The sequence below is a fragment of the Vombatus ursinus genome, unplaced genomic scaffold (assembly GCF_900497805.2).
Source record: "Vombatus ursinus unplaced genomic scaffold, bare-nosed wombat genome assembly UNPS02009132.1, whole genome shotgun sequence".
Classification (NCBI taxonomy): Eukaryota; Metazoa; Chordata; class Mammalia; order Diprotodontia; family Vombatidae; genus Vombatus; species Vombatus ursinus.
The window spans coordinates 11,077,728-11,103,477 of record NW_020948910.1 but is presented as its reverse complement, the minus strand read 5'-3'; the positions used below and the strand labels follow the sequence as shown (position 1 = coordinate 11,103,477).

Here is a 25,750-nt window from a genome sequence, read left to right as displayed (position 1 = left end):
CCTGTTGCAGCAGAATATTAATGTCTGCTTCAGAGCACTTCTGAGAATTGAGCTGGCAGAAAATTCAACTCTCTGGATTTATTACATACATCTCTTGCTACTTGGCAGCATCCTGGTTTAAAAGCTATGCTATAATGAGGCTTTTACCACTGATTTGTATAAAGTGTATAGCTTCTAAGAACTGGCAAGTTCTGACAGGTGGATGTTTTCAGACCAAAAAGAACAAAGCACTGTTGGGAGATAAAGGGAGGCCCTGTCTAATAGCAATTCTGTGCAGAGCTCATACTAGTGGGGATGTTTAGGCTTGTAGAGCATTACCTCGTGAACAGCCAGTGAAACCAGTTTGTTATAATAGGGACTGGCATCAGAATCAAGGGACCTGAGTTCTTCTGATGGCCTTGCCATTAGCTGTGTGGTCTTGGATGGGTCCCTTTACTTATGGTGCTCTCAGTTTCCTTGGGTATAAAATAGGTCCTTTGTATAGTCCTTTTCAGCTCCAAAATGCTCTAATTCGAATTTAGAAGATGTCAAAATTTTAAAGTGGAGAAACTAACAAGCTAAGTTAGGGAATGTTGAGTTCCTATCACTTTGAAAATAGTTACAGTGAGAATATTACCTGTTTAAAAGTCTAAAATTAGCTTTGCTATTTGTCACATTTACATGATTTACCTTTGCTCATGAATCATTACTTGATGAAATCTTGGCTTGGTTTTCTACTCTCAAGAAATTTCAACCTCAATCTCACGTTGGCGTTTCCAGGAGCTACTGTAGCCCAGTTGCTTGTCTGTTGCTACCAGACACTCCGCTTACAGTTTGATTGTTAAAAGCTTTCACGATGCTTTTTCCCAACATCTATTAACTGAACTCTTGCTCTTCAATAGCCTTAGTAAATCTGATCTTGATTATGTTCTAGTGATCTCTGGCATTTAAAATCTAAGAGGCAGCAGGCAACTCCTTGAGGGAAGGAACTGTTTCATTTTTGTCTTCCTATCCCCAGCAACTGGCACAGTGCCTGGCACATGGTTGACCATTAATAAATTCTTGTTTACACCCAGCCTCCCTCTACTCCAATTCCCTACATGCTCTCTGCCGTAGCTAACTACATAAGCATGAGGTCCTACTGCAGACGCAGCACCTTCTCCCATCCCTCTTACTAATTATTTGCAAAAAGTTCCTTGGCAACCCCTTCTACTCTTGACTCCAGTCCACTCGGTTCTGACTCTCCCCTTCCACCCTGCAGATTAGTGATTAATTTGCGTTGAAATATATTTCTTCAACTTGATCATTTTTAAATTTGCCCACATTAAATAACACTATTGATTTCTGATAGGTAGCCAAACACTTTTTTTTGAATGCTTTAAAAAATAATGTAAAGGTAGTAACTAAAGAGTTTCAATACAAAGTTATGAAGAAGTTTCCTCATAATTGACAAAAAAACTAAAACAAACAAACAAACAAACAAAAAAGGCTGCTAATAAGATGGCTTCACCTATAAGGCAGTCCTTAGCACTTTCTCTCTACTCTTTTAATATAAGTTAATGTAAGATAAGTCCATAAACTGGTTATATTCATTTATATAAAAATGACATTAATATGTTTTTTACATTAGGAGCATGAGCATATGCATTAGGAATTATGAAAGACAATATAGATTAATAGTAGTTCGCTCTGCAAACTATCAAAAAGGATAACCGTAGACAGTGTTAGAAATCCGAGTGTGATATAATCAGAAACAGTAGTATAATTCATATTTCTCTGAGAATTCTTCATTTGTATTATGTTAATACCCCACTTTTGTCTGTTATCTCATTGATCTGAGTTCTCCCTCTGCAGAGGAAAATGCTTACCCATCCCCACTTCTTCTACCTTTGTGATTCTTGTCCATACTTTTCCATAAATCGCCCATTGAGGATCTGTCCAACATGCTAAAGACTTAGGTTATTTAATAGCTCAATCCAATGTTCAGCTGTCTATTCCTCACTATTGCTTCATTATTAACCCACTTGTTTTTCTGGTCATAAAATGTCCTTGATGAAATCTTTTATATAAACTCATATCTTCTAGCCTCAGTACCTACCATTTTTTAATATTCTTTATCAATTTGTAACATAGATTACAGAGAGTATTAGAGCTAGGGGGAGAAGGTGCATTAAAAATCATCTAGTCTGACCCTCTCATTTTACAGATAAACTGAGGCTCAGAGAGATCCAAGAATGTCAGAGTTGGAAGGGACCTTGAATACCATCTAGATACCTGAACAAGAATGCCCACTATAACATTCTTTACAAGTAGTTTCCTAGCCTCTGCAAAAGACCTCTAGTGAGGGTGAAACCTTTAACTCCTTGGGTAATCTTCAATACGACCTTCAGATATGGTCTGATCTGAGCAGAATAACACTAGATTAACACCATCTTAGTTCTAGACATTATGCCTCTCAATAAAATCTATTTGGTTGTTATCTCATTGATTATTCATAATTGACTTTGCAGTACACAAAAACTTCCAAGTCTTTTACAAACTGCCCTCTAGCCCAGCCTTTTCCATCTTATGCTTGTGAAGCTGATTTTTTGAACCTGAGCGTAAGACTTTACATTTATCTTGATTACATTTCATTTTTTTAAACATTCTACACAGTGATCTAGCTTCTCAAAAAAAAATTTTGGATCCTGATTAAGTCATTCAAAGGGGTACAATCCTATTTTTATTTCACTATTTATTTGTCCTTCACCAGGTCATTGGTTAATAGTACAGAGCCAAGCACCTGGGAACACTTTACTGAAGGACACATGCCACTTTTACATTAAACTCAAATGAGTCCAATCAGCCAGTCCCAAATCAACTTAACTGCACATGTGCACATCTTTTATACTTTTTTTTCACTTTTGTACATATTTTTCATCTTTTCCATAAGAATAGCATGGGAGACTTATCAAATACATTGTTAAAATCTAGTTAAACTCTATTTGTAGTACTGCCCTTATCTGCTAATTTAATAACCTCTCAGTAAAGGAAATAAGGATAACCTGGCATGATCTGTTCTTGATAAAAAAAATGCTGACTCTTTGAAATCACTTCATTTTCTAGATATTCACTATCCATCCATTTAAGAATATATTGCTTGGCAATATTGCAGGAAGCCAAAGTTAAGATCACTAGTTCATAATTTGAAGACTTTTCTTTTTTGTGTAAAATCAGAACATTTACCCTTCTCCAGTCCTACAGTATTATCTCATTCTCTTTGTTCTTTTAGATTACTGACAGCAGCTCAGTAATAATATCTGCTAGATTAGAAATAAAAACAAAATAAAACAAAAAATAAACCCTTGTACCAAATGTGCTTAGTCAAACAAAGCAAATTTGGCCATGTCCAAAAAATGTGCTTTTCATTTTCATATTAGTCTACCACTTCTCTGTGAGCAAGTGGGTGGCATTCTTCATCATGTATTTCTAGAGTATTCCATTCCTCCTAGACTGACCTCCAGTAAAGAACTTTAATCCATAGGATCCTATTCGTCCTTTCTCTCAACTCTTTGAAATCTGTTTTTCCAAAATCTAGGGTGCATGTCAGAAGATGCTCAGTTTTTCTGTCCTTTTCTATCACACATGCGAAGATGGAGTGATGATTTCCCTCAAAGACTGCCATCATTTCTACTTTAACAACCACTTCTTGCTTGTTAGTGAAAACCAGATTTAGAATAGAAGTTAACATCTTTGTTTCCTCTACCTTTTGAAGGATAAATCTTTGAGGCAAGTTCAGCTTCTGGTAGAGGTAAAGTTCCAACAGATGTCAGTTAATTGAATCCTTCCATTACTACTATAATCATACTTCTGTGCCAGATGCGTAATTTAGTTCCCAAACTCCTTGTCTATTTATTCTTTCTGTTTAGCTAGTCTGTTAGTATAGTCAGATGATAATATTGCTTCTTTTTCTGCCTCTTTTATATTTGCCTAAATGTCTTCTTCCATGCTTTCCACATCTGTTTTCTGAGTTTCCAAGTGTGTGTTTATTTTCTTAATGTACAGTGTTACTCCAGTCCCCCTTACCTATCCTGTTCCTTTTGAATAAATTATCCCCTTCCAGAACTATATTAGACTTATGGGCCTTATCCCACCAAGCATCAGTGTTACCTTTGGTAATTCTTGCTAGTAGCTTTTAGAGAGAATTATTCTGTCAAACTTCTTGGAGGGCACCTAGGAGAGCCTTTACCTACAGTTATCTCTCCTCACTTCCTTAACCCTTTCTCACATTATTAGCACTTTAACAACTCCACCCAAATTCCTTTCCTTGATCTAATTGATCTCATGTTTTACTTGATAACTTCCTTCACCTTTTCCTTAATTCCTTCTAGACTTTAGCTTAAAAGGGCCAAGGTCTCCTACTGAATCCTGGGCCATCTCCGGTTATCCTGGTAGATATCTGGCCACTGGACCCAGATGGCTCTGGAGGAGAAAGTGAAGCTGGTGACTTTGCACAGCCCTCTCTCACTCAAATCAAAGTCAATTGCAAGTCATGTCATCCCCTGATGTCATGGTACTCTTCGAGAACAAAGGACAAACTACACAACAATCCTTTTCAGGTTCTCTTAGAGTCTAGAGCTCAAAGGGACCTTAGACATCATCTAGTCCAAATCCCTCATTTTTACAAATAAGAAAACTGAGATCAGGTTGCAAAAGTAACTCAGGACCTTCTTCTGCTCTTTCTACTCTGTGAAACTTGACTCATTTACCTGCAGCCCAGGTCCTATTTTCTCAACTTCTCCCAATTTTCCCCTTCCCAAATTTGGTCCCTGGCCTTATTTAACTTTCTAAATCCTCCAAATCTCCTTTACAATTCTTCTCTTTTTCCTTTCTCTATATTGTCTTATTTTCTTTTGTTTTTGGAAGTAATTGGGATTAAGTGACTTGTCTAGGGTCACACAGCTAGTAAGCATCGGAGGTCAGATTTGAATTTAGGTCCCCTGATTCCAGAGCCAGTGCTGTACCCACTGCACCACCTAGCTGCCCCCTCTACATTGTCTTCTTTGTCATTTTCTTTTGTTCTTTTCCTTTCCCTATTCCTCCTCTTTCTCTCTTTCCCACTTCTTTTTTCTCCTTCTCCCTCTCTTTCTCTTTCTTTCTCCTCCTCCTCCTTCTCTTTGTCCTCTTTTCCCCTCTCCTTCTCCTCTCCCTTTTCCTCCTCTTCCTCTACCTTTTTTCTTCCTTTCCTCCTCTAGCCTGAATCATCCTCCTGCTCCTCCCACCCAACCTTCTACTGAAGGTGAGAGTCAAATATAGCTCAAGCAACATAGCCAAAGTCAAATAAATAGCTAGTTTCTGGAAGAACTGGGACTAGAAACTAGGTCTTTTGATTGATTATGGTTCATCACACTTTCCACCACACCATACATTAATTTCTCTAAGAAAGGTAGATTTTTCTTCAAACAAGAAATTTCAATAAAAAGAGGAAAATCATTGTGAAAAAAGTGTGATCCTATTCCAGTGAAGTTCCAAAAGCCATGATTCTGGGGTCCCTGAATGACTCTCCTGCTCATTGAACCTTTGGAAACAGGTCCCTTTGTTTTCAGTGCCGAAACAATGCAGTCTGACTCTACCCCTTAAGTCCACAGGAGCCTTCAAGATGATTTAGCTGCTTTCTTTGGGTTTCAAGTAGCAGACCCCTTACGCTGATTAAACTCTCAAATTCTTTTCATTGTAACTTATCAAGGGGCTACCAAGGATTTTTAAAAAAATGTTTTTCATGACTAAATCTCCCTGGAACTGGTATTTTACTTACAATCATTATTTATCTAAGAGGATCCTATGCCTGTCATTTTTTTCTGCCAAATAGTCATATAAGAATAGGACAAACCAAAAAAAAAAAACACGGGGGGGAAGGGACAGTTAGGTGGCACAGTGAAGAGAGCACTGGCTCTGGAGTCAGGAGGACCTGAGTTCAAATCTGGCCTCAGACACATAGCACTCACTAGCTGTGTGACTCTGGGCAAGTCACTTAACCCCAGTTGCCTCATTCACACACAAAAAAAAGAATAGGACATACCCAGAAACTAGTTCATCAGAAAATGGAAAGTGTATTTGACTGTACAGTTAGCCCCTTAATTATGAAATCCTAGGTTGTTTTCTTTTTTCCTTCAACTCATTGCTTAGTTCTAGACCTGGTGATTTCCTCAATGTAGGAAAACCTTGGCATGGAAACTCTTCCTCAGTTCAGGTTGATAACTGCTCTGTAACTTAGTGAGTTACTTTGGACACTGAGTGACTTTCATAGAGTCACACAGCAAGTGTCAGCAGCATCTAGTGTCAGAGTCAGGGCTTACGTGCTAGTCTTCTCCTGACTCTAAGACTGGCCTCATGTTGTTGATTTCCTATCACATCACTCTACTGCTAAAGCTTTAAATGATCACTGTGTGGGGGCAGCTAGGTGGCGCAGTGGATAGAGCACCAGCCCTGAAGTCAGGAGGACCTGAGTTCAATTTCGGCCTCAGACCAAACACATGACACTTACTAGCTGTGTGCCCCTGGCAAGTCACTTAACCCCAATTGCCTCAACAAAAAAAAAATGATCACTGTGACAGCAAAGTTAATAGTAGTAGTAGTGGTAGTAGTAGCAGCAGTAGTAGCAGCAGCAGTAGTAGCAGTAGTAGTAGTAGTAGCAGTAGTAGTAGTAGTAGTAGTAGTAGCTAAATATAGCACTTTAAGGTTTTTTCAGTGTTATGTTATTTGATCCTCACAACAACCCTGTAAGGTAGGTGCTATTATTATCCCCATTAAACAGATGAAAAAACTGAGACTTAAAGCGGTTTGGTGATTTGTTTCGGTGACATAGCTAGTGTCTGAGGCTAGGTTCAAACTCAGGCCTTTGTGACTTGACTTTGTGACTGCACTCTATCCACTATGTCACCTATCTACCTCAGCATTTGGCATACAATAGGTGCTTGATTTGTTGACTTGAAAGAGGTATATGCAATCACTTTATCTTTAATTGGCTTTGGTGACCCCAAAATTATGAATCAATCTGGAGATTGAGAAACAGAGAGAGCAATAATAATGATTATCTCACATTTCTATATGGCTTTAAGGTTTACAAATAACTATTTTCAAAACAATGTTGTTATACTCCTGTTTTACAAATTCAGAAATTAAATGCCAGCATGATTTAGGAATGCCCATTGATACACTATTTGCAAGTGCTACATGCAGGATTTTAACCTAATTCTCTGAACTCCAGGGCCAGTATTATTTCTACACCAGCTGGGCTATTAAAGCATCACAAATAAGTGGAAGATGTACAGAATTGTATTTTTGAGTGTTGTAGGACACAAACAAGGAGGAGAAGGAAAATACTAACTTCTGGGAAAACATTAGACCTGGTTGACTTCCTGAAGTATGGCCCTAGATTACCAAGCTTCTATATGGGAGCAAAGAGCAAATAATCCTACCATATGACAGTTTAAAATCAGTCTGCCAGTCACCAGTTAGGCCTAAATCAAGAACTCATTAAGCATTAATCTTACTCTTCATAATATCTTGAATTGGCTTATAGGACTACTGTCATGCCATAAAGAAAAGATAGTGAGCAAGAAATCATTCATACCTTAGGAGCAGAATAAGAACAGTGGCATCATGGAGAGAAGTCCCACACATTTGAAGGTTAGTAATTATGTGCCTTGATTTAAATAATTTTAGACAGCAAAGGACTGGAATATTCAGATTTGTACTCTAAGTGACTATGTAAAATATTCTCTTTGTGCAACCATGAGATCTCAGATTGACAATAATCTATTACATGTACACTAGATTTGGATTGCCTGGGAGATTTTGCAAAACGAAGAGGTTGCCTTTCAATCTATTTTTATACTTCCAATGTGGAAGTCCCTATCTTAAAGATTTTCCTTTTCGTCCAGATTTATGTGGATAGGTACCTCACTTCTTCCATCTGCATCTGCAAACATGGAAAATCTTAGTCTGAAATCTTCTCATAAATATATTCACTACTCAGTGGAACTCAGTATAAAACTGATTCATCCTACCCCTATCCAAGTATGTTTCATAGAATCATTGAGTCATGGTGCAGGGAGAGACCTTAAAGTTCATTCACTTCACAGATGAGAGAACTGAAGCCCAGAGAAGGTAATCAGATACTAATCTGAGCAGGTCACTTAATCTCCCTTAGCCTCACTTTCTTCATCTGTTTAATGGAGATAATAATAGCATCTATCTTACAGGGTTGTTGTGAGGATCAAAAGAGATTTTTAAAAAGCACATCACAAATCTTAAGGTGCTACATAAATATTAGCTATTTATTTTGTCACTAGTGCTTTTTTCTGCCACATTATTGTCTCTCAATATTTTAATGAGTGAAGTGTCAAAGCAACCTCATAATGAAGTAATTTCCTCTCTAATGCATCCATGATGTGTTCCTTTTTGCTGTCACTTTGAGAGACTGATCATTGCATGACTGTAGAACTTTCAGGACATTTCCCACTTTTTTCATCATAAACTATTAGTAATAACTCACCCTTATATAGTGTGAAGTACTTTCCTCACAACCACTCTGCAAAGTAAATAGTATTAGTGTTTTTAATCCCCATTTTGCAGATGATAAAACTTTAGGCTTTGAAAAATTAAATGACTTGATCAAAGCTACACAGGTAATACACATGTGAGGGGGTTTTTGAACCCAGATATCTCACATAGGGAATCATACCCTTACTTGTGGGTGCTCTGCCCAAAGGAAAATAAATTTTGATTGCTGAAACCTCACAAGTTACCTTGGGGTTTATGGACCAGATTTCTTTTTTTTCTCCTTCCCTACTTATTTATTCTATCGTTTGAAAAAAACCATGCCTTAAATCCAAATCACTCTGGCTCTCACTGATTGGCCAATAAGAGGTCCCAGCCCAAGTCTCACTTGGTCATTATTTGGGTTTTGATGGCTCAGAGTGGGTGTAAATAGCAGTTGTTTCTGTTTTGGCCAGAAACCCTCAGGGTCTTCCCCTCCCAGATTGATTTTTTTTTTTAACTAGGTAAAAGAGGCCATTTTTGTTTCTTACTTAGCCTTCATCACTGAATGGGCATTGCCTCAGACACACAGACCTGGGAAAGACCCTAGCTTAAAAAGGCCGAGGTCTCCCACTGCATCCTGGGCCATCTCCAGTCATCTTGATTTATATCTTGCCATTGGATCCAGTTGGCTCTGGAGGAGAAAGTGAGGCTGTTGACTTTGCACAGTCTTGCCTCACTTAAATCCAATTCACTTGCAAATCAAGACATCATCTTCCTGATGTCATTTGTCCTCTTCAAGAAAGGACAAATAACTCAGCTGATGACATCACAACATTATAATGCTACCACCAGTGCAATTGGAGTATGTGGTCCTTGGCCAAGTTGTTCCCTTATAGATGAACAAAAGTGGTTCTATTTATTACTAAAATGTCTCTTCACTGGGCTATATAATTCTTTAAATAGTCAATGCCTTTTTTTCTTTGACTCTTTGTATTGATTTGGCAGTACTGTTTCTGACAAGTGCCTTAAGTAAGTCATCAAATCAGCTGATAAATGCTCAGTCCCTAGACATGATTCAACCAGGAAGTCTGTTCTGTATTGTCATTTGTTAGGCTGCCTGCACTGGGTTCTTTGGGAATATTTTGTTGTTAATCATCTGGTCATGTTTTCTTCCAACCCAAAACTAGGCAAAAGAAGCAGGACTTGTACCCTAGACCAAGTGGAGCCCAGGTAGCTAATGAAGCTTATCACCAAGAAATGAGATTTCATTTCATCCTTAATCTTCTTTCCCAAAATTTATCTCTTCTGACTTTGTCAGGCATTTTAGCATCTCCGGGTGACTGCTTTGTGATATCAGTCACAGTTGGAATCTGCCCATTTGACTATAAAGGCCTTGGGACCTTCAAACATGGTACCTCATAGAATCATAGGCTTATAGATTCCAGAGCTGAAGGGTACCTTAGAGCTAATCTAATCCAACCCTCTCACTTTATAAATCAGGGAACTGAGGCACAGAGAAGTTAGGTGACTTGCCCAAGATAATATAGGTAGTAAGGGACAAATGTAGGATTTATAATCAGATCTTCTGACTTCTTTTCCCACTGTACCATTGAATTCATTCCATTTTATTCTTTCCTTAGGATCTAAGCACTAATATTCCCATCACATTTCACCATCTTAGTTACATGATGGTGGAAGAACTTATTTGGATTTAGAGAGCAGACAGAAATTGGGATCAAGTTACACTTCTTTTTTTTTTTCCTGGTGGGCCATAGGGCAGGGACTGAGTCTTATGGTTTTTCATATAACCATGGCTAGCATACAGTAGGTGCTCAATATGTGCCTCTTGACTGATTTACTGATTATGTGTAACCTCCTCATCTTATTTGCATTAATGAAGCAGAAGAAGCATGAGGAGAAGTCTCAACCAAGTCCTTGGTCTTGGCTCACCCAAAACTTGCTGTTGAGTCTTGGAGCCCCAAGGACAGTTGATTTTAAGGAGACTAAGAGAATAAGTCAATAACTACTCATTCGGCTAGGGCCATGATTCCATTTATTATAGGGGTTTTACTTCATTGTGTCTTCAAACCAGTTTTGTGTAGTATTTGCCAAAAAAAAATATTGGTTCCTTCTGCTCTGAGGGACCAAAAATGACTAAGGGCTGACTTTTACATAGGTATCTAAGGGTTAAAGAGGTCTGTATTTAAAACATAGAAAGCCAGAGCTGGACAGGATTTCAGAGGCCATTGAATCCAACTTTCTCATTTTACAGATGAGGAAACTGAGGCACCAAAAGGTTAGGTGACTTGTTCAAGGTCTCATAGCTAATAAATGTCTGAGGTAGGATTCAAATTTGGGTCTTTACTCCAAGACTAGCACTGTAACCATTATGCTTCCAATATCCATGACTACCAGCTCAGTATTGTGTGTGTGTGTTTTAAGCTTAATACCACACCACCAAAGGGACTAGAATTGGTTATTTTATTAGCAGGTTCCCACTGAGGGAAAGATTTTAAGATACGTGACTAATCAAGACTTTTCTTTCATCTGTAACAACTGTCAATATACTGATAGGAAGAAGAAGAGAAAAGGATATTGGCAACACCACTTGGGGTATAATAGAAGAAATACCTTGGTGGATGAATTGCCTCAGAATGACTCAGATCATGATTTGAGCTTGACTGCCTATCTCCACCATCATCATCATCAAACAACCACCTGCATTTGTATGGTGCTTAACAGTGTACAAAGCACTTTTTCATAAAATGATTCCTTTCCTTAATTCTTAATTACTTGTGTGGATCATAGGGTCATAGGACTTAGATCTCAAAGAGGCCTTAGATCTAGTTCAACCCCTTAGATCTAGTTCAACCCCTTTACTAGAGAAAATCTCTTGCAAATTTTTTCTACGGAAGTGATCCCTCTACTTTCCCATGCTTTAGGGTTTTGTTTTGTTTTTTGTTGTTGTTTTAATTTTTGGTTTCTTCAGGAATAAACTAATTCCTACCAGGTGGTACAGTGGATAGAGTCCCAGGCCTGGAGTTAAGAAGATCTGAATTAAAAGCTGGCCTCAGACACAGGGTCACTGTGTGACCCTGGGCAAGTCATTTAACTCCTATTTGCCTCAATTCTTCATCTGTAAAACAGGGACACACTGGAGAAAGAAATGGAAAACCACTCAGTGTATTTGCCAAGAATACACCATGGGTCACATAGAGTTCGACACAACTGATCAACAGTACAAAGTTTTTTAATGAGAACAGCCTCAGCTCCTCTTTTTTAGGCATCCAGTGCCTTTACAGTATACATTGTTTCATCCAAGGAATGCTGCTCACTACACTTTCTAAATAGGGAAATAGCTATACGTATGGCAATATGTAGTTTCTGGAGAGCATTTTGCCCGGCTCTAGGAACAAAATTCATATGCAGTTTTTTCTTTAAACTTGTGCATATATGTGAGGATTTAGAAGTAAAACAGCAGAAAACCCATTGTTTCTGGTTATGGAAGGCAAGTTATTTAGGCATTTTCTGTTCAGAATCTGTTGCTACCCCACCTTCCCTCCCTCCCACCTTGCTTTATATAGTACTGTTGTTATTCATCAGCCCACCTAGTAGAGAAAGTGAATGTTACCTTGCTTCAGGTTTGTTCATTGGCCCTTGTTCTCTTGTTCATTTTCTTTTTTTCCCTTTTTTTCTTTTTGCTTTGGGAGTGGGAGGGGGATGTATATTTTGCTTCACTAACCCTTTGTGTTTTTGCTCTTAGTTGTGTTTAGCATGTCATAAAGTTGGATGTCCACGAATGCATGAAATGGTCAAATTATCCATTACTCAGCTCCTCACTGCCCTGTGCCATCGTCCTTGTGCTCCTGTGCAGGTGGCTTTGCCCAAGGTATTGAGCTCAGTCCCTGGTTCACGGGCAAGACTGATGAGTTGACGTATCAGTTCTACGCTATGAGAGTGGAAGATTAGGCTGGGGGTGGGGGGCACAGTTTTGGAGCAGCTGAAAGAGTAAATCAATGTGCCCTTTGCCAGAAACTCAGCCTGCGAAGTATTGGTAATTTCTTTAACTTTATCTGCTTCTTTTCAGCAGTTCTTGGAGGTAAAGAAAACTCAGCCCTACAAAAATTCATTGATCGTAGAAACTCATTACTCTTTTTTTTTTTGAAACTCATTACTCTTATGATAATTATGATGACCATAATTCCAATATTCAGGTTGGGGTGTTTACAAAAAGTTATTAAATATGTTTTCTTCATTTGAAATTGGTACTGTCTAAAAAATCCAGGTGGCTGAATTTACGAACGAAGTTTGATAAATTTTGAAAGTGAACACTTTCCACTTCAGCTTCACTATTAAGTTATACAGCAGGACTTAGAATCTTTGCTTCAGAAAGGGCCAGGAAAGCTCAGGTTAATTTAACACTGTTAGAAGAATTCAATTCAATTCCACAACATTTATTAGGTGTCTATCATGTGCCAAGTACCAACCAAAACTCTGGGGATTAATGACAAAAATAAAACAGACCCTACCTTCAAGAATCTTACATTCTAATAAATGGAATAAAATGGGGTTACTTCTGCCTCTGTAAGTGAGGAGCTGTTATTTAATGTATTATATATGCATATACAGGGAGCTACAGGGCACAGTGGATAGAATGCTCAGTCTGGAGTCAGCAAGACGCATCTTCCAGAGTTCAAATCTGGCCTCAGACACTTACTAGCTGTGTGACCACGGGCAAGTCACTTAACTTTATTTGCTTCAGTTTCTTTATGTGTAAAATGAGCTGGAGAAGGAAATGGCAAACCACTCCAGTATCTCTGCCAAGAAAACCCCCAAATGGGGTCATGAAGAGATTGAAATAACTGAACAACAACAAATACATATACAAATTTTTCTATTTATCTATCTATCATTTTGCTATATGCAGCATTTATTCACCGAATTCTTACTTTGAAAGAGAGCTTTTCCCCCCTACAAATGTATATGTAATTTTAAAAACTTCATGAATTAAATAAATTCTTAAATACCAACAGTAAAAATAGGCTATCTCTAATGTTATTTTATTTTCCATTGCAAACTAAACATAATAAAGAAATTGAAACCCAAAAATATTGACTTAGACTTTAACTACTTGTTGTTCATTTTCTTCAGGATTGGCCATTCCAGTTGACTACATATTGTAAATAGGTCGACTTTCATATGTGTATAGGTGACAGATACAATTAAGATAGGATGTGGACTTAGAGTCATGTTTATCAGTTTAATTTGAGGTGTCCACATTTGGTTTGTTCTATACATTTTTTAAAAATCTCATTTGTAAATAAAATTAAATGTTCACCATCATTTTGAGCCCACAGCTGTGATTTCATAGACATAGGGATCTCCAGGTGAGAGAAGTCATTACACCAATGCAGATTTGCCACTGCTCTGCAACTTCTTTTCTTAGGGAATTTCCTGGGGTGAGAGTGAGGGAAGGAGAATGAGACTGAGAGGTTGAATCATTTGTCAGGTTGATAAAGCGTGTATGTGTTAGAGGCTGGATATGAAGTTTTGTTTCTCTTCACTCTGAGGCAGAAGGTAGACCTTCTCTCTACTACGGCATCTTGCCTCTCAGGTGATAGTTTCCATGGTTATGAGGCTTTTAAAATTGCAAAACTACTTGTGCATAGAAAGCCTGGGATAGAAGACCAAGAATCGGCCTTGGGGGCTAGAAGACTTCAGTTCAAATTCTGCTTTGGAAATATACTAGCAGTGTTCATATGGGCAAGTCACTCATCCTCTCTGGGTCTAGTGTTCCATGATATTATTAGTTACAGACAAGTTTCTGGTTTGCATTATGAAGGGAGTTTACTCATTGGGAAAACCCTGCATTGATGAAAATATATTGTCACCCCATCCCCAACAAAAATTAGAGAAAAATATTTGTATTCAGAGATTGTCATTGATGAAGCAAAACACCAACTCGGAAAGTGTTCCTGGGATCTTATGAAAACTGTTGCATTATGAAATATAGATGGTATTATCATAGTGGACACAATGTTATGAAAATCTGCCTGTGTTCATCTGGGATATTGAACATGCTTAAATGATTTCTAAGCCATTACATCCTTTGCAAAAGCAAAATCTTTTTATGATCAAAATGCAATTTCATTATGTTTTTAAGGGATGTATAATTTCACCATGATGTAGGTAGGTAGTGATGCCAATGTAAGAAGGTGACTTTTAAATTAACTTGTAACAAAGTAGTTTTGTAAAAAGTTGCTTCTTACGGGCAACTAGGTGGTGCAGTGGATAGAGTACTGGCCCTTAAGTTAGGAGGACCTGAGTTCAAATCCAGCTTCAGACCAAATACTTGACACTTACTAGCTGTGTGACCCTGGGCAAGTCACTTAACCCCAGTTGCCTAAAAAAAAAAAAAGTTGCTTCTCAGTCCTTCCACTATTCATTATCTTTATTTTAAACTACCATTATGAGTCAACTCAGAATGGCTGGCTTTAGTTTGTAAGAGCTCATTTGGACTAATTGAAAGCAAATAGAAGGAGAAAACTAGAAATCAAGAAGAAGGCAGTTTTTATTCAATTACTAGCCAAGTGCTGCTGTTTTGTGGCCTGGCTGAAACCTTTTCTGCCAAGTAGTCAAGCATTTGTTCTCTCACTCAGTCCAGTTAATGATCTTGGGATCAAAACCTGCCACTTTTAAAAATGGAAACATTATATTATCTTAGTTAACACTATTGAAGGTAGTGTCCCCAGAATAAAGATCATTGGTGCCATGCATTATTCCTTTCTTGCCATAGTTTTAGATATGTACTATGACAGTAACATTGATTGTTCAGTACAATTGAAATAATACAAGGTCTTATGAGGGAGGAAAGGGTATTTATATACATACATATATGTATGTATGTATATGTACGTATATATGTGCAGATATTTCATAGATTAGAGATATCAAACACATTTGCACATGCAGGCCACATGTAGTCTACAACAATCCTAGTGTGGCCCAATATAGGTGAAAATAATGGGAAATGTTTAACTAAATATTTTAATTTAATTTAATTTTTAATTTAATCCTGGGAAGTATTCAACAAAATAAATTAAAATAAAATAAAGCATAAATAATGTTAATATGTGGTTTTCAAAGTCAATAAGAAGCCCCCATGGATTCTTACGTAGGGTTTAGTGGCCTACATTTCTATGGAAGTTTTACATGTCTGCTATAGCTCAATGACTTCTTTATGCATTATTGAAAAAAATGGATGCAGCAGGCAGGTGTATTTTCTCACAGAAGGAGCAAAATTTGAAAACATACAAATCAAGTCATCATAATTACAAAGGACATACATTTTTCAAATCTGAAGCATTCTGTAAACTCTGAGGATGATTAAAAAAAGAGTTTCTATTTGACCCAGAGCATAGGGCAGGGAAGTTGCTTTTAGACTGGCTTCTAGTGCAATGAGTTTTATTCTGAATGAAGTTACTTGGCAATATGCAGACTTCCTGAGTTAAGGTAGTCAAGTGGCACAGTGGATGGCAGGTTGGACCTGGAATCAGGAAGAATTGAGGTCAAATCTAACCTCAACCACTAAGTAGCTATATGACTCTGAGCAAGTCATTTAACCACTGCTTGCTTCAGTCTCCTCAACTGTAAAATCGGGATAATAATCACACCTAATCACATAGGGTTGTTGTGAGGATCAAATGAGATAATTTTTGTAAAGTACTTAATGTAGTACCTGGCACATAGCAGGCATTGTATAAATGCTAGTTATTACAATAATAATCATTCTTATTAATCCTTGTCTGCCCAATTTACTTATATTTAAAGTAGGGATAATAACACCACCTAACTCCTAGGTTGTTGAGAGGATAAATTGAGATAATATTTGTAAAACACTTAACAAACCTTAAAACATTATATAAATACTAGCTATTAATATTACTAATTATATTGTTATTCCTAATTAATGTTTTTCATGTGACTGCCACATGGAGCCAGTTTTGAAAAACAATCACCATTTAAAAACAGCAAAGTAAGACTGTTAAACTTGTAAATTCTGCCTCCTCTTCAAAAAAAAAAAGGCATTTTCTTGGGGCCATTAGCATTGTTGGAAATCCATTGTTGGAAATCGTTAGCTAATCCTAAATCAGGCTGACTTTCTATACCCAAGGGAACTTGACATCCTCTTCTGTTGTTCTTTATAAATGTTGTTAATGAATATGCCTCTATCTACATAGTATGTGTGTGTTACTATCTTATTTCCCTACCAGGTATGCATTGAGACATACGTATCTAGCTGTCACCAACGTAGTATTAATACTGCTGTGCGGGCAACTCTCAGTCAAATGCTGAGTGATTTGACTTTACAATTACGGCAAAGGCAGGAGAACACGGTGAGCCTTGCAGTATCTGCACACTGATCAGGTTTTGGGTGATGTCCTTCATGTATGACTGCATGCTGTCTACCATCCTTCATGGCTCCCTGCAACACTCCGAAGCCTTCCACTTTGTGACAACAAGAACCAGAATTTAAGGGCTTACATAGTGAAGTCAGATGAAGCTCACAAATTTTGTTGTTATTATTTGGGAAATTTGATCATTTTTTAAAGATACTTTGATAAGATATTTTGCTTTATATTATTTTCTCATCCAAATGATCTTTTAAAAAACATTTAATTTTTATTTCAATAGTTTTAAGTTTTTTTCTGTTATTTTAAAAAGTTGGTTCTCATTTTGGGTCCCTTCTCTCACCCAGTCTTTTCTGTGACAGGTCACTACTGGTATACTAAATATGGCTAAAGAACAAATTCTCTAAAAAAAAATGTTTGATATAGGTTTTGAATAAAGTTTTAATAAATAAAAATAAGTCATCAGAAGTTTTGCATATACATCTAGATTTCTGAATTGGAGGTATGTGTCAGTATTCCTCCTTCATTAACAAATGAAGGAGAAATGCTTTCTCTGCTGATACGGTGAAAGAAATAGCCAAGTATGATTGTTGTGCTATGTCATTCCAGTCCATTACTGACCTTTGGTCTAAGTTCAAAAATCGTCTCTAAAATAAGCATTTGGAAAAGTCCAAATGCATTTGTTTTCTCCACATCTCTCACCTTCTGGGAATAAATATGAGTAATGGGTACTCTTCCAAAATTATGTCTTACATCTGAATATTATCAATGCATAATCTAAGTTCCTTCTGAAGGAAGCTGAGTTGGAGGAATCTGAAATAACTTTTAATATGACAAAGGAATTCCAGTTATCAATTCAGACACATATTTTCATAATGACCATGAGGGGTTTTAGAGATTTTCCTACCAAATTTCCAGAGGTTGAGAAATTAAAACCAGAAGAGACCTTAGGGCTTAAATAATCCCAACCCCCACATTTTACAGATGAGGAAACTGAGGCTCAGAGAAGCTATGTAACGCAACTAGAGTCAAAACTAGAATTCTGTTTCTACTGGTGTGAGCCTTTCTTTGTATCCCGCAGTGTTTAATATAGTGCCTGACCTGACTTACTTCAACATTATGCAGGACTGCGGTATGGCTAGTGTTGAAAACCTAAAATCTGACATAGCAGTAGTGTTCTTTCCTTTTCATTCTCTGTAATAACCAGCAGCTAATTCTCTTAACATTACAGTGTCATAAATCAAATTTAAGATCCTGGGGATCCCAACCTACCCCTTCCAAATTGTCTTTTCTGTAGTGGTTTTAGTAGACCTGAGCAGAGATAGTTTAGTAAAAAAGATGAGGCCAACAAGAATGCATTTCTCAAACTAAGGGGACCATAAAAATCTTTGTGCCTTAGGATGTATTGATGGAATCCTAAGTGCTGATCCAGGAGGTACAGAGTTAGGGAATATCTTTGCAGCAAAATAGAGGAAATTTAAACTATTCTCATGCCCTATCACTGGCTATAAGCGTTCTTGACATAGACATTTTAATAATTTAGAGGGGATGCAATTATTAGCGTCAATATTTTCTCACAGAATTCCTATTCATGTATATAACTCCAGGGTGCTACAGATAATGCTGGGGTGGGTTAGGGGGCTGGTTAAAGGAGAAGGCATATTTACATAGCAAATGTTGTTGTCCTTAGATGAGACAGATTCCTTAAATTAATATATATGATCACATCTTTGAGAGTTCCCTGAAAACGCAACTTAACTGAGAAGGTTAAGTTACATAGCCAGGACATTTTGAAAAGAAGACTTGAAGCTGGGTCTTCTTGATTTTAAGGCAGGCTCTCTTTTCAACAGGGCAGCTAGGTGGTGTAGTGAATAGAGTACTGTGCCTGGAGTCAGGAAGACTCATCTTTCTGAGTTCACATCTGACCTCCAACACTTACTAGCTGTGTAACCCTGGGCAAGGCACTTGACTCTGTTTGCCTCAGTTCCCTCATCTGTAAAATGAGTTGGAGAAAGAAAAGGCAAACCACTTCAGAATCTTTGCCAAGAAAACCCCAATTGGGGTCATGAAGAGTGGGACGTGTCTGAAAATGACTGACAACAACAACAAAAAAAAATGAGTTAACCTTTTTTAATCTCAGGTACCTTTTTAAGATAAGTCCATAAGATCAATGGTAAGAAAATAACTACAATTATACTAGCTTGGATAATATTACAGAGATTATTGGTTTTTGTCCTTCGGAGTATGAATGATCAATTAGTTGAGATAACAAAAAAATTCCCTCAAATATAAGTTATTATGTTTTTGAACAGTCCAACTTTTCACTGAAAATCCTGGAATAGGTTATGGCCAGAGGCAGGATTCCAGATAAGATGGAATTCTGGTCTTTCCTAGTGTATCTTTTCATTCCCTAATTTTAAGGCTTCTGAAAGCTATGCCACCTGATCCCAGAAGTATTATTTGCCAACTGCTATAATTTGATGCATTTGAAAAATCAACTAAGAGAGCAACATTTTTAGTGGTCAAAAATGACTTTTTAAAAATAGAGAAGAGAAAAGAATAAGCATTTACATAGCTGATGATATTAGGGAGGTAACATTGTATAGCAGAAAGTCAGTGAGTCAACCAACATTTATTAAGTGCTCACTATGTGCCAGGTTCTGTGCTAAGAGCTGGGTATACAAAAGAAGGCAAAAATAGGCCCTGCTCTTTGAGGAGCTCACATTCTAATTTACAGCAGGTAAATAAGAAAGACCTCTAGACCTAGAGAGAACCTAGACTCTTTCCTACTGTGTGGCCTTAAGCAAATCGTTTAATGTTTCTGAGCTTGGTTTCTCATCTGTGACATGAGGATATTACTTACAGTATATACCTTATAGAGTTGTAGGAAGAAAAGTGCTTTGTAAATCTTAGTGTACTATGTAAATATCACTATCAGTAGTAGTGTAGTAGTACAGTAGTAGTGGTAGTGGCAGTGGCAATGGCAGTGGTAGTGTAGTAGTAGTAGTAGTGCTGCTACTACTACTAGCAGCAGTAGCAGCTATTATTATTATGAAAATATTATTTGTGGAAGTAGGATGGGGTACAGTTTTTTTGAATGGAGAAGTTCATTCTAATGTAGATTTCTATGTCTTCCTACCTATAATATAGCACTTCTTGAGGGAAAGGAAGGCATATAACTAAATAATACACACCTGTGTGAAGGAATCATACTTAATATTAAGCATGTGATTTCAAGAAAAATAGGATTTCAAATGGAGGGAAAAAATACCCAGAATGACAGAAACAATTTACCTGAATATAGTCAGTCAATTTTTTTTTTTACTTCTCGAGTTGATTTTTCTGTTAACTGCAGATTTAATGATGAATTCAACCCAATGTCATTCGACAACTGAACTGAGCAATGTCATTCTTATGAACTGCTTATTTAAGAAGCACAAATTACACATCAAAATATGAAGCATATTCTCTTATCTATGGAGGCAGTGGGGTATGGTGGATGGAGGGCTGTCCTTTTAGACAAGAGGCCCTGAGTCAGGTCCTGCATCTGAAACATACTAGCTGTATGACTTGGGCAAGTTATTTTAACATCTTGGTGTCCCAGGCGATTAAGAATGTAAGTCATATCCATGGAGGGAGTTTCCTCATCAAGAATTTTTCATACTAATGAACTAACTCATGAGTCTGCTTCCTCCGTCCCACAAAATTATCTCATACAGGTTTTCTTTAAATATATATATGTATACATATGTATATGTGTACATATATATATACATATGTATATATAGAAGCTATGCATGTTTCCCAGGAATTAATATGAAACACCTAAGCTTTCAATATCTATGAAAAAGGGATGCCACAAAAAGTTTTATGTGACCTTTATTAGTGAAGCTCCTGGAATACCCAGAAGACCTAATTAAATGTGCTTCTCATAAAAGAGGAGATGTATGTGATATTTGTCACATTTTAATTCTAGGACAAACTTGACCTAAGACATCACCAATTTGCTTTGTATGAAAATGCACTCATGTTTACATGAGGAAACACTCACTGTTGTTTATTAGGTAAGGGCCTTAATCACACACACACACACACACACACACACACACACACACGCACGGCTATTGAAATCTCCTTGAAGAGGAAGTGAGTAGTACTAAAATTTATCTTTTCTCTCTTTCTGTTTTGTTACCATAAAGCCAAATATATTATCATCATGCTATGTTGAGTACATAAAACCAGATGACAATGGCTGGCTTGTTTATTTAGTTATTAAAATTTAATATTCTGTCCTTGAGATAAATGAGACAGTGTGACTGATCACCTTTCAGAAGGAAATGGCCTTTGGCTTTTGCATGGTGCATATAAATTTATGATACTACTCTTATTGGTCCCATTTGTGAACAAGGGTATGCTAGGCGAAAGACTGGTGTCAGTAGCCTTGAAATAGAATTGGCTTTCACACAAAGCTAAGTGGCCCACCTATAGGTTAAATCAGTGTTCCTGGCTTAATGGGTACCACAATATAACCATAAACCAACCATGAAATGTCATTAGGTTAGGTTAGGTAAGTGAAAATCTATGAAATTATACTGGTGCTACAGTCCTCCTTGTTGTTTTGTTTTGTTTTGTTTCTTTTTCATAAGTTCCCTCAAAAACAGAAAAGATGTGGCCAGTCAAAGTTGGAAAAATGTGCAGGCTAGCCAATGAAAGATCTTAAATTATGTCTTGGGTGCAACCCTTATTCTTGGTTTTTTTAGAGCCATGACTTCTTTAACTGTATGTCCTAATTGTGCTATTCCTCTTCCTTCACTAGATTATTGAAAACCCAGATATCCCTCCGGATTTGAGGAAACAAGGTATTTAATTTGTTTGGTTTTTTGGTGATTGTTCTTGGGAGTTTATATGGCATATTTTATTTTATTTGGGGCAGCTAGGTAGCCCACTGGATAGAGCATTGGACCCAGAATCAGGGCACACCTAAGTTCAAATCCCGATTCCAACACTTACTTTCTGACCCTGGGTAAGCAAGTCACTTAACTTCTCTGCCTCAGTTTCTTCATTTGTAGAATAAGATAATAATAGTACCTACTTTTCAGAGCTGTTGTAAAAGTAAAATATTATAATATTTGTAAAGAGCTTTGCAAATCTTAAAGCACTATATAAATATTATTATTATTATTATAATTATTTTGCTATATCAATTGATCCCTTGCTTGGGTCCCTTATCCCACTTAGTGTTACTGTTATTTCAATTATATGCAGACATACGTAATCTTTCACTTTCTTCTCTTTATGCCATTTCTAATTTACTTTATTCATCAGGTTATCATGCTTATTAATTACTAAATTGAGATATGTCAAAATAATGTATGACCCTGACCTGTATAGTTCTATTAGACTAGAGGTTTAAAAATAAATAAATATTTCTCTTCCATATTATTACAGTTAATTAAGGAGGGGTGAGTAGATAGGAAGTCAGTAGAAGAAAAGAGCAAGAAATAAGAGATGGGGCTGGGTGAAAGGAGAGATAGAGGAGAGACAAATTGATTCAGAGATCCCAGGAAATGGTACTAGGGAATATAAGACCCTTTTAATCAAGTAAGCAAAGTGGAAAGCATACTTGGGGAATGAGGGGAACCTTAATTACTTAAATTAAGCTAACTTAATTTGGGCCATTGATCGGAACTAGGGTACTGCTATTCCAGTCATATCCTGCTATTCACATCCTTGAGGTGCTCCTTAAGACTAAGTTATAGAACTATTGCTTATCTTCAGGGATAAAGGAAATTTCCTTATAGAGAGTTCCCTATACCAATGAAATCCCAAAAAAGTACTTCCTATTACTCTCTGAAATTGTCATCACTATCAGCTCCTGCTGGTAGTTCATTTCCTCTTTATTCTTTAACTTTGGGAGGCTCTGCTCTGAATGGAATGACTAGAGAAGCTCATTGTGGAAGGAATTATTCCTGGGACTTGATGTGGCAGTGACTAGAGCAGTAATACTATGGGGACTAAGTCTAATGAAACCAAATGCTAGAACTTTCGAAGGAAGGCATATATTCTTTGCTTTATAACTTAATCATAGGTTTTCCTTTTATTTTTTTCTTTGTATGTATCTTTTTTCTGGTCCCCAGCTCCCTGCATCCTTCCCATCATTCTTGGCCATTGGTACTGTAGTCATTGTCAGTAACTCAAGAAATCTGACAGTTCACACTACTGCATTTTTTAGGGTAATTTCATTTGGTTTTTGTAGCCTTTGTTTTTTAAAGAAAAAGGTAATATTAACTCCATTATTCCAATACTAACTTTCCATTTTGTGGGTTTTTCAGGTTATTTTCCTGTCTTCCCTTTTGCCGATTTTACTGCCCCAGAGCATCTTCCTTCTGGAACAGTGTGACTTGAAAATCAATAAGAAAATGAGATTCCCAGCAGTTGTATTTAATTTTGTCTTTAGAGACAAGATCTAGTACAGTGTCTTATACATTGTAGACACTTACAAAACATTTTAATGAATGATCTACCATTTACTATCAATAGTCAAAAGCTAACTATATTTCATAAAAGCCTAAAATGATGATTACATTGTTTAAAAAAAATAAAAAGTGTGTTGTAAAATGGTTGTCTCCCTAAGTTGGATATTCCAACTTGTTTTGGGGCTTCAGCAACTGATATGGGAAAAAGCTAATATATTAAAGATAAAAGTGGCTCTTTGGCAGAACCCTCATATGCTTTGGTGGCAAAGCATCAGATTTCTTGTCTTTGGTGCCCCAATGCTCAAGATGTGTCTGCTGTCTTGGAAATGTGGCTCTTGCCCTATCTCTGCTACCCTTGGCTGTAGTAAGTCACTGATAATAGTACTTTCAGGCCAGTAACCTTAAGGACAACAAAAGCTAATGTATAAAAAGCCTCTGGAGACATAAAAAGATATCAGTGGGTAACAATGGGACAATCCATATGGAATAAACCAGATATATGTCTGACTGTGTCATTGTCCAGACAGTGACATGCATTTGTTTGACCAGTTCATTGACAAATTTATATTAATATATCTTTAACATTATCTGGGATAAGTACTGCAGATAAATATTGAGCTGGACCCCAGAATTACATAAGAAGAGGAAAATATCAAGCTGGAAACTATTTGGAAAATTGTGCAATGTTTTTTAACTGTCCTAATCTCCGTGGTTCAAAAACCTATCTCATTTTTAATTGACATCTTTGGTTTTTACATCACTTTTGCTTCCGAATATATTCTTTTCCCTTTCCAACCCAGCATACCACCCTTTGTAGCAAAGATTTAACAAGAAGGAGAAGGGGAAGCATTTCATAAAAACTAACGGTGTATGAATTAAGTCTGATAGCTCCACACTCATAGTTCTCCAACTCTGCAAAGAAGGGAGGGAGGTTCATTTTCTCATCTCTTTTCCATGATCAAGTTTGATCATTATAATCATTAATTATTCATATTCATTTGATTGATGTTGTTATCCTTTCCATTTGCATTGTTGTAGGAATTTTTAATATTACCTTCCTTGTTCTGCTTGCTTCATTCTGTATCATTTCCTGTAAGTCTTCCTATGATTTTTGGAATTCTTCATCTTCACAAATTCTTAGTACATTGTAATATTCCATTATGTTAATGCACCATAGTTCTTTTAACCATTCTCCAATTGATGGGTACCTTCAACACTCTTCTTTTTAACACAAAAGTTCTCTCAGTCCTGCTATCTAGTGGATCTTGAAATGCCCCAGTCCCAGAAGAATCAGAGAAATAGGTGACCCAAAGACCAACAGACACACCACAGGTTCAAGTAGGCTGCTGCACTATTTCCCATGGTACACTGCACACAGGAAGTAATCTAAAGGATATTGTTGATGCCATATTTGATCAGGAAAGGAAGAAGTCCAGTAATATGGTGAGAGGAAGGGATAGCAACTGAACGGACTTTGAGCCCTACTGGGGACAATGAAATGTAGAAGAATTAGAGGAAGTTCTCTCATACATCAAGCAGACTCTATATAGATGAACAGAGGAAAGCATTGTACAGGATAAGAAAGCATGGATAGGTTGCTTTCTACACTGATGGAATGAATATCCACATCTATAAGATCACAGGACCACTGATGTATTGATCAACCGGTGTGATTATATCTATCTAGAGTAAATACAAAGCCAACCTATATGTTTAAGTCTGATGCTTCCATTTAGCACTTAAGTTATTTCTAAACTCACTCCTTTTCCCCCTAATAATACAAAAGATACTGTATTATTTCCTCTATACAAGTCCTGTAATGAATAGAGTAATGGACTTAGAGTCAGAAATATGTGAATTCAAATCCTGCCTTGGACACTTATTGGCTGTGTAAATCTAGGCAATTCATTTAACCTTTCCCAGCCTCAATTTCTTCACCTGTAAAGTGGGGATGATAGCACCTACCTTACAGGATTGTTACAATGATCAAATTAGATATCATATACTATATTTTGCAAACTTTAGGGCACTTTATAAATGCTAATTATGATTATTATTAGAATGATATTATCCCTAGTCTAAAATGAGCTTTTCCAGAGTTCCTTGTTCATCTAAGGAAGTATTAACTTTTATCTGGTCCTCAACTTCCTACTTCTGGAACAGGTTAAGCCACACCCTAAGCCAAGTTCCCCTGATCCTAAGAAGAAAATTTGTTCTGGTCTTCAATAGCCTTTAAGGTAAATACTTTACATATGTTATTTCATTTGAGCCTCATAACAACCCTGTGAGATAGTACTTACTACCACCATTTTACAGATGAGGAAATTGAGGAACAGAGAGGTAAGTAGGTTGCCCATAATC

General features: G+C 37.0%; 1 protein-coding gene across 2 annotated transcripts in view; it reads left to right on the top strand.

Annotated features, from left to right (window-relative positions):
- Positions 1-25,750, top strand: part of ARFGEF3 (ARFGEF family member 3) — a 209,135-nt gene that overhangs the window by 87,422 nt on the left and 95,963 nt on the right. Inside the window, exons 6-8 of one of the 2 annotated variants that reach the window (XM_027850769.1) lie at positions 12,266-12,391; positions 16,776-16,898; positions 21,730-21,772. In XM_027850769.1, coding sequence (XP_027706570.1) covers positions 12,266-12,391; positions 16,776-16,898; positions 21,730-21,772 — 292 coding nt within the window. The remainder of the gene's footprint in view (positions 1-12,265; positions 12,392-16,775; positions 16,899-21,729; positions 21,773-25,750) is intronic. The other variant, XM_027850770.1, reaches the window with a different exon arrangement.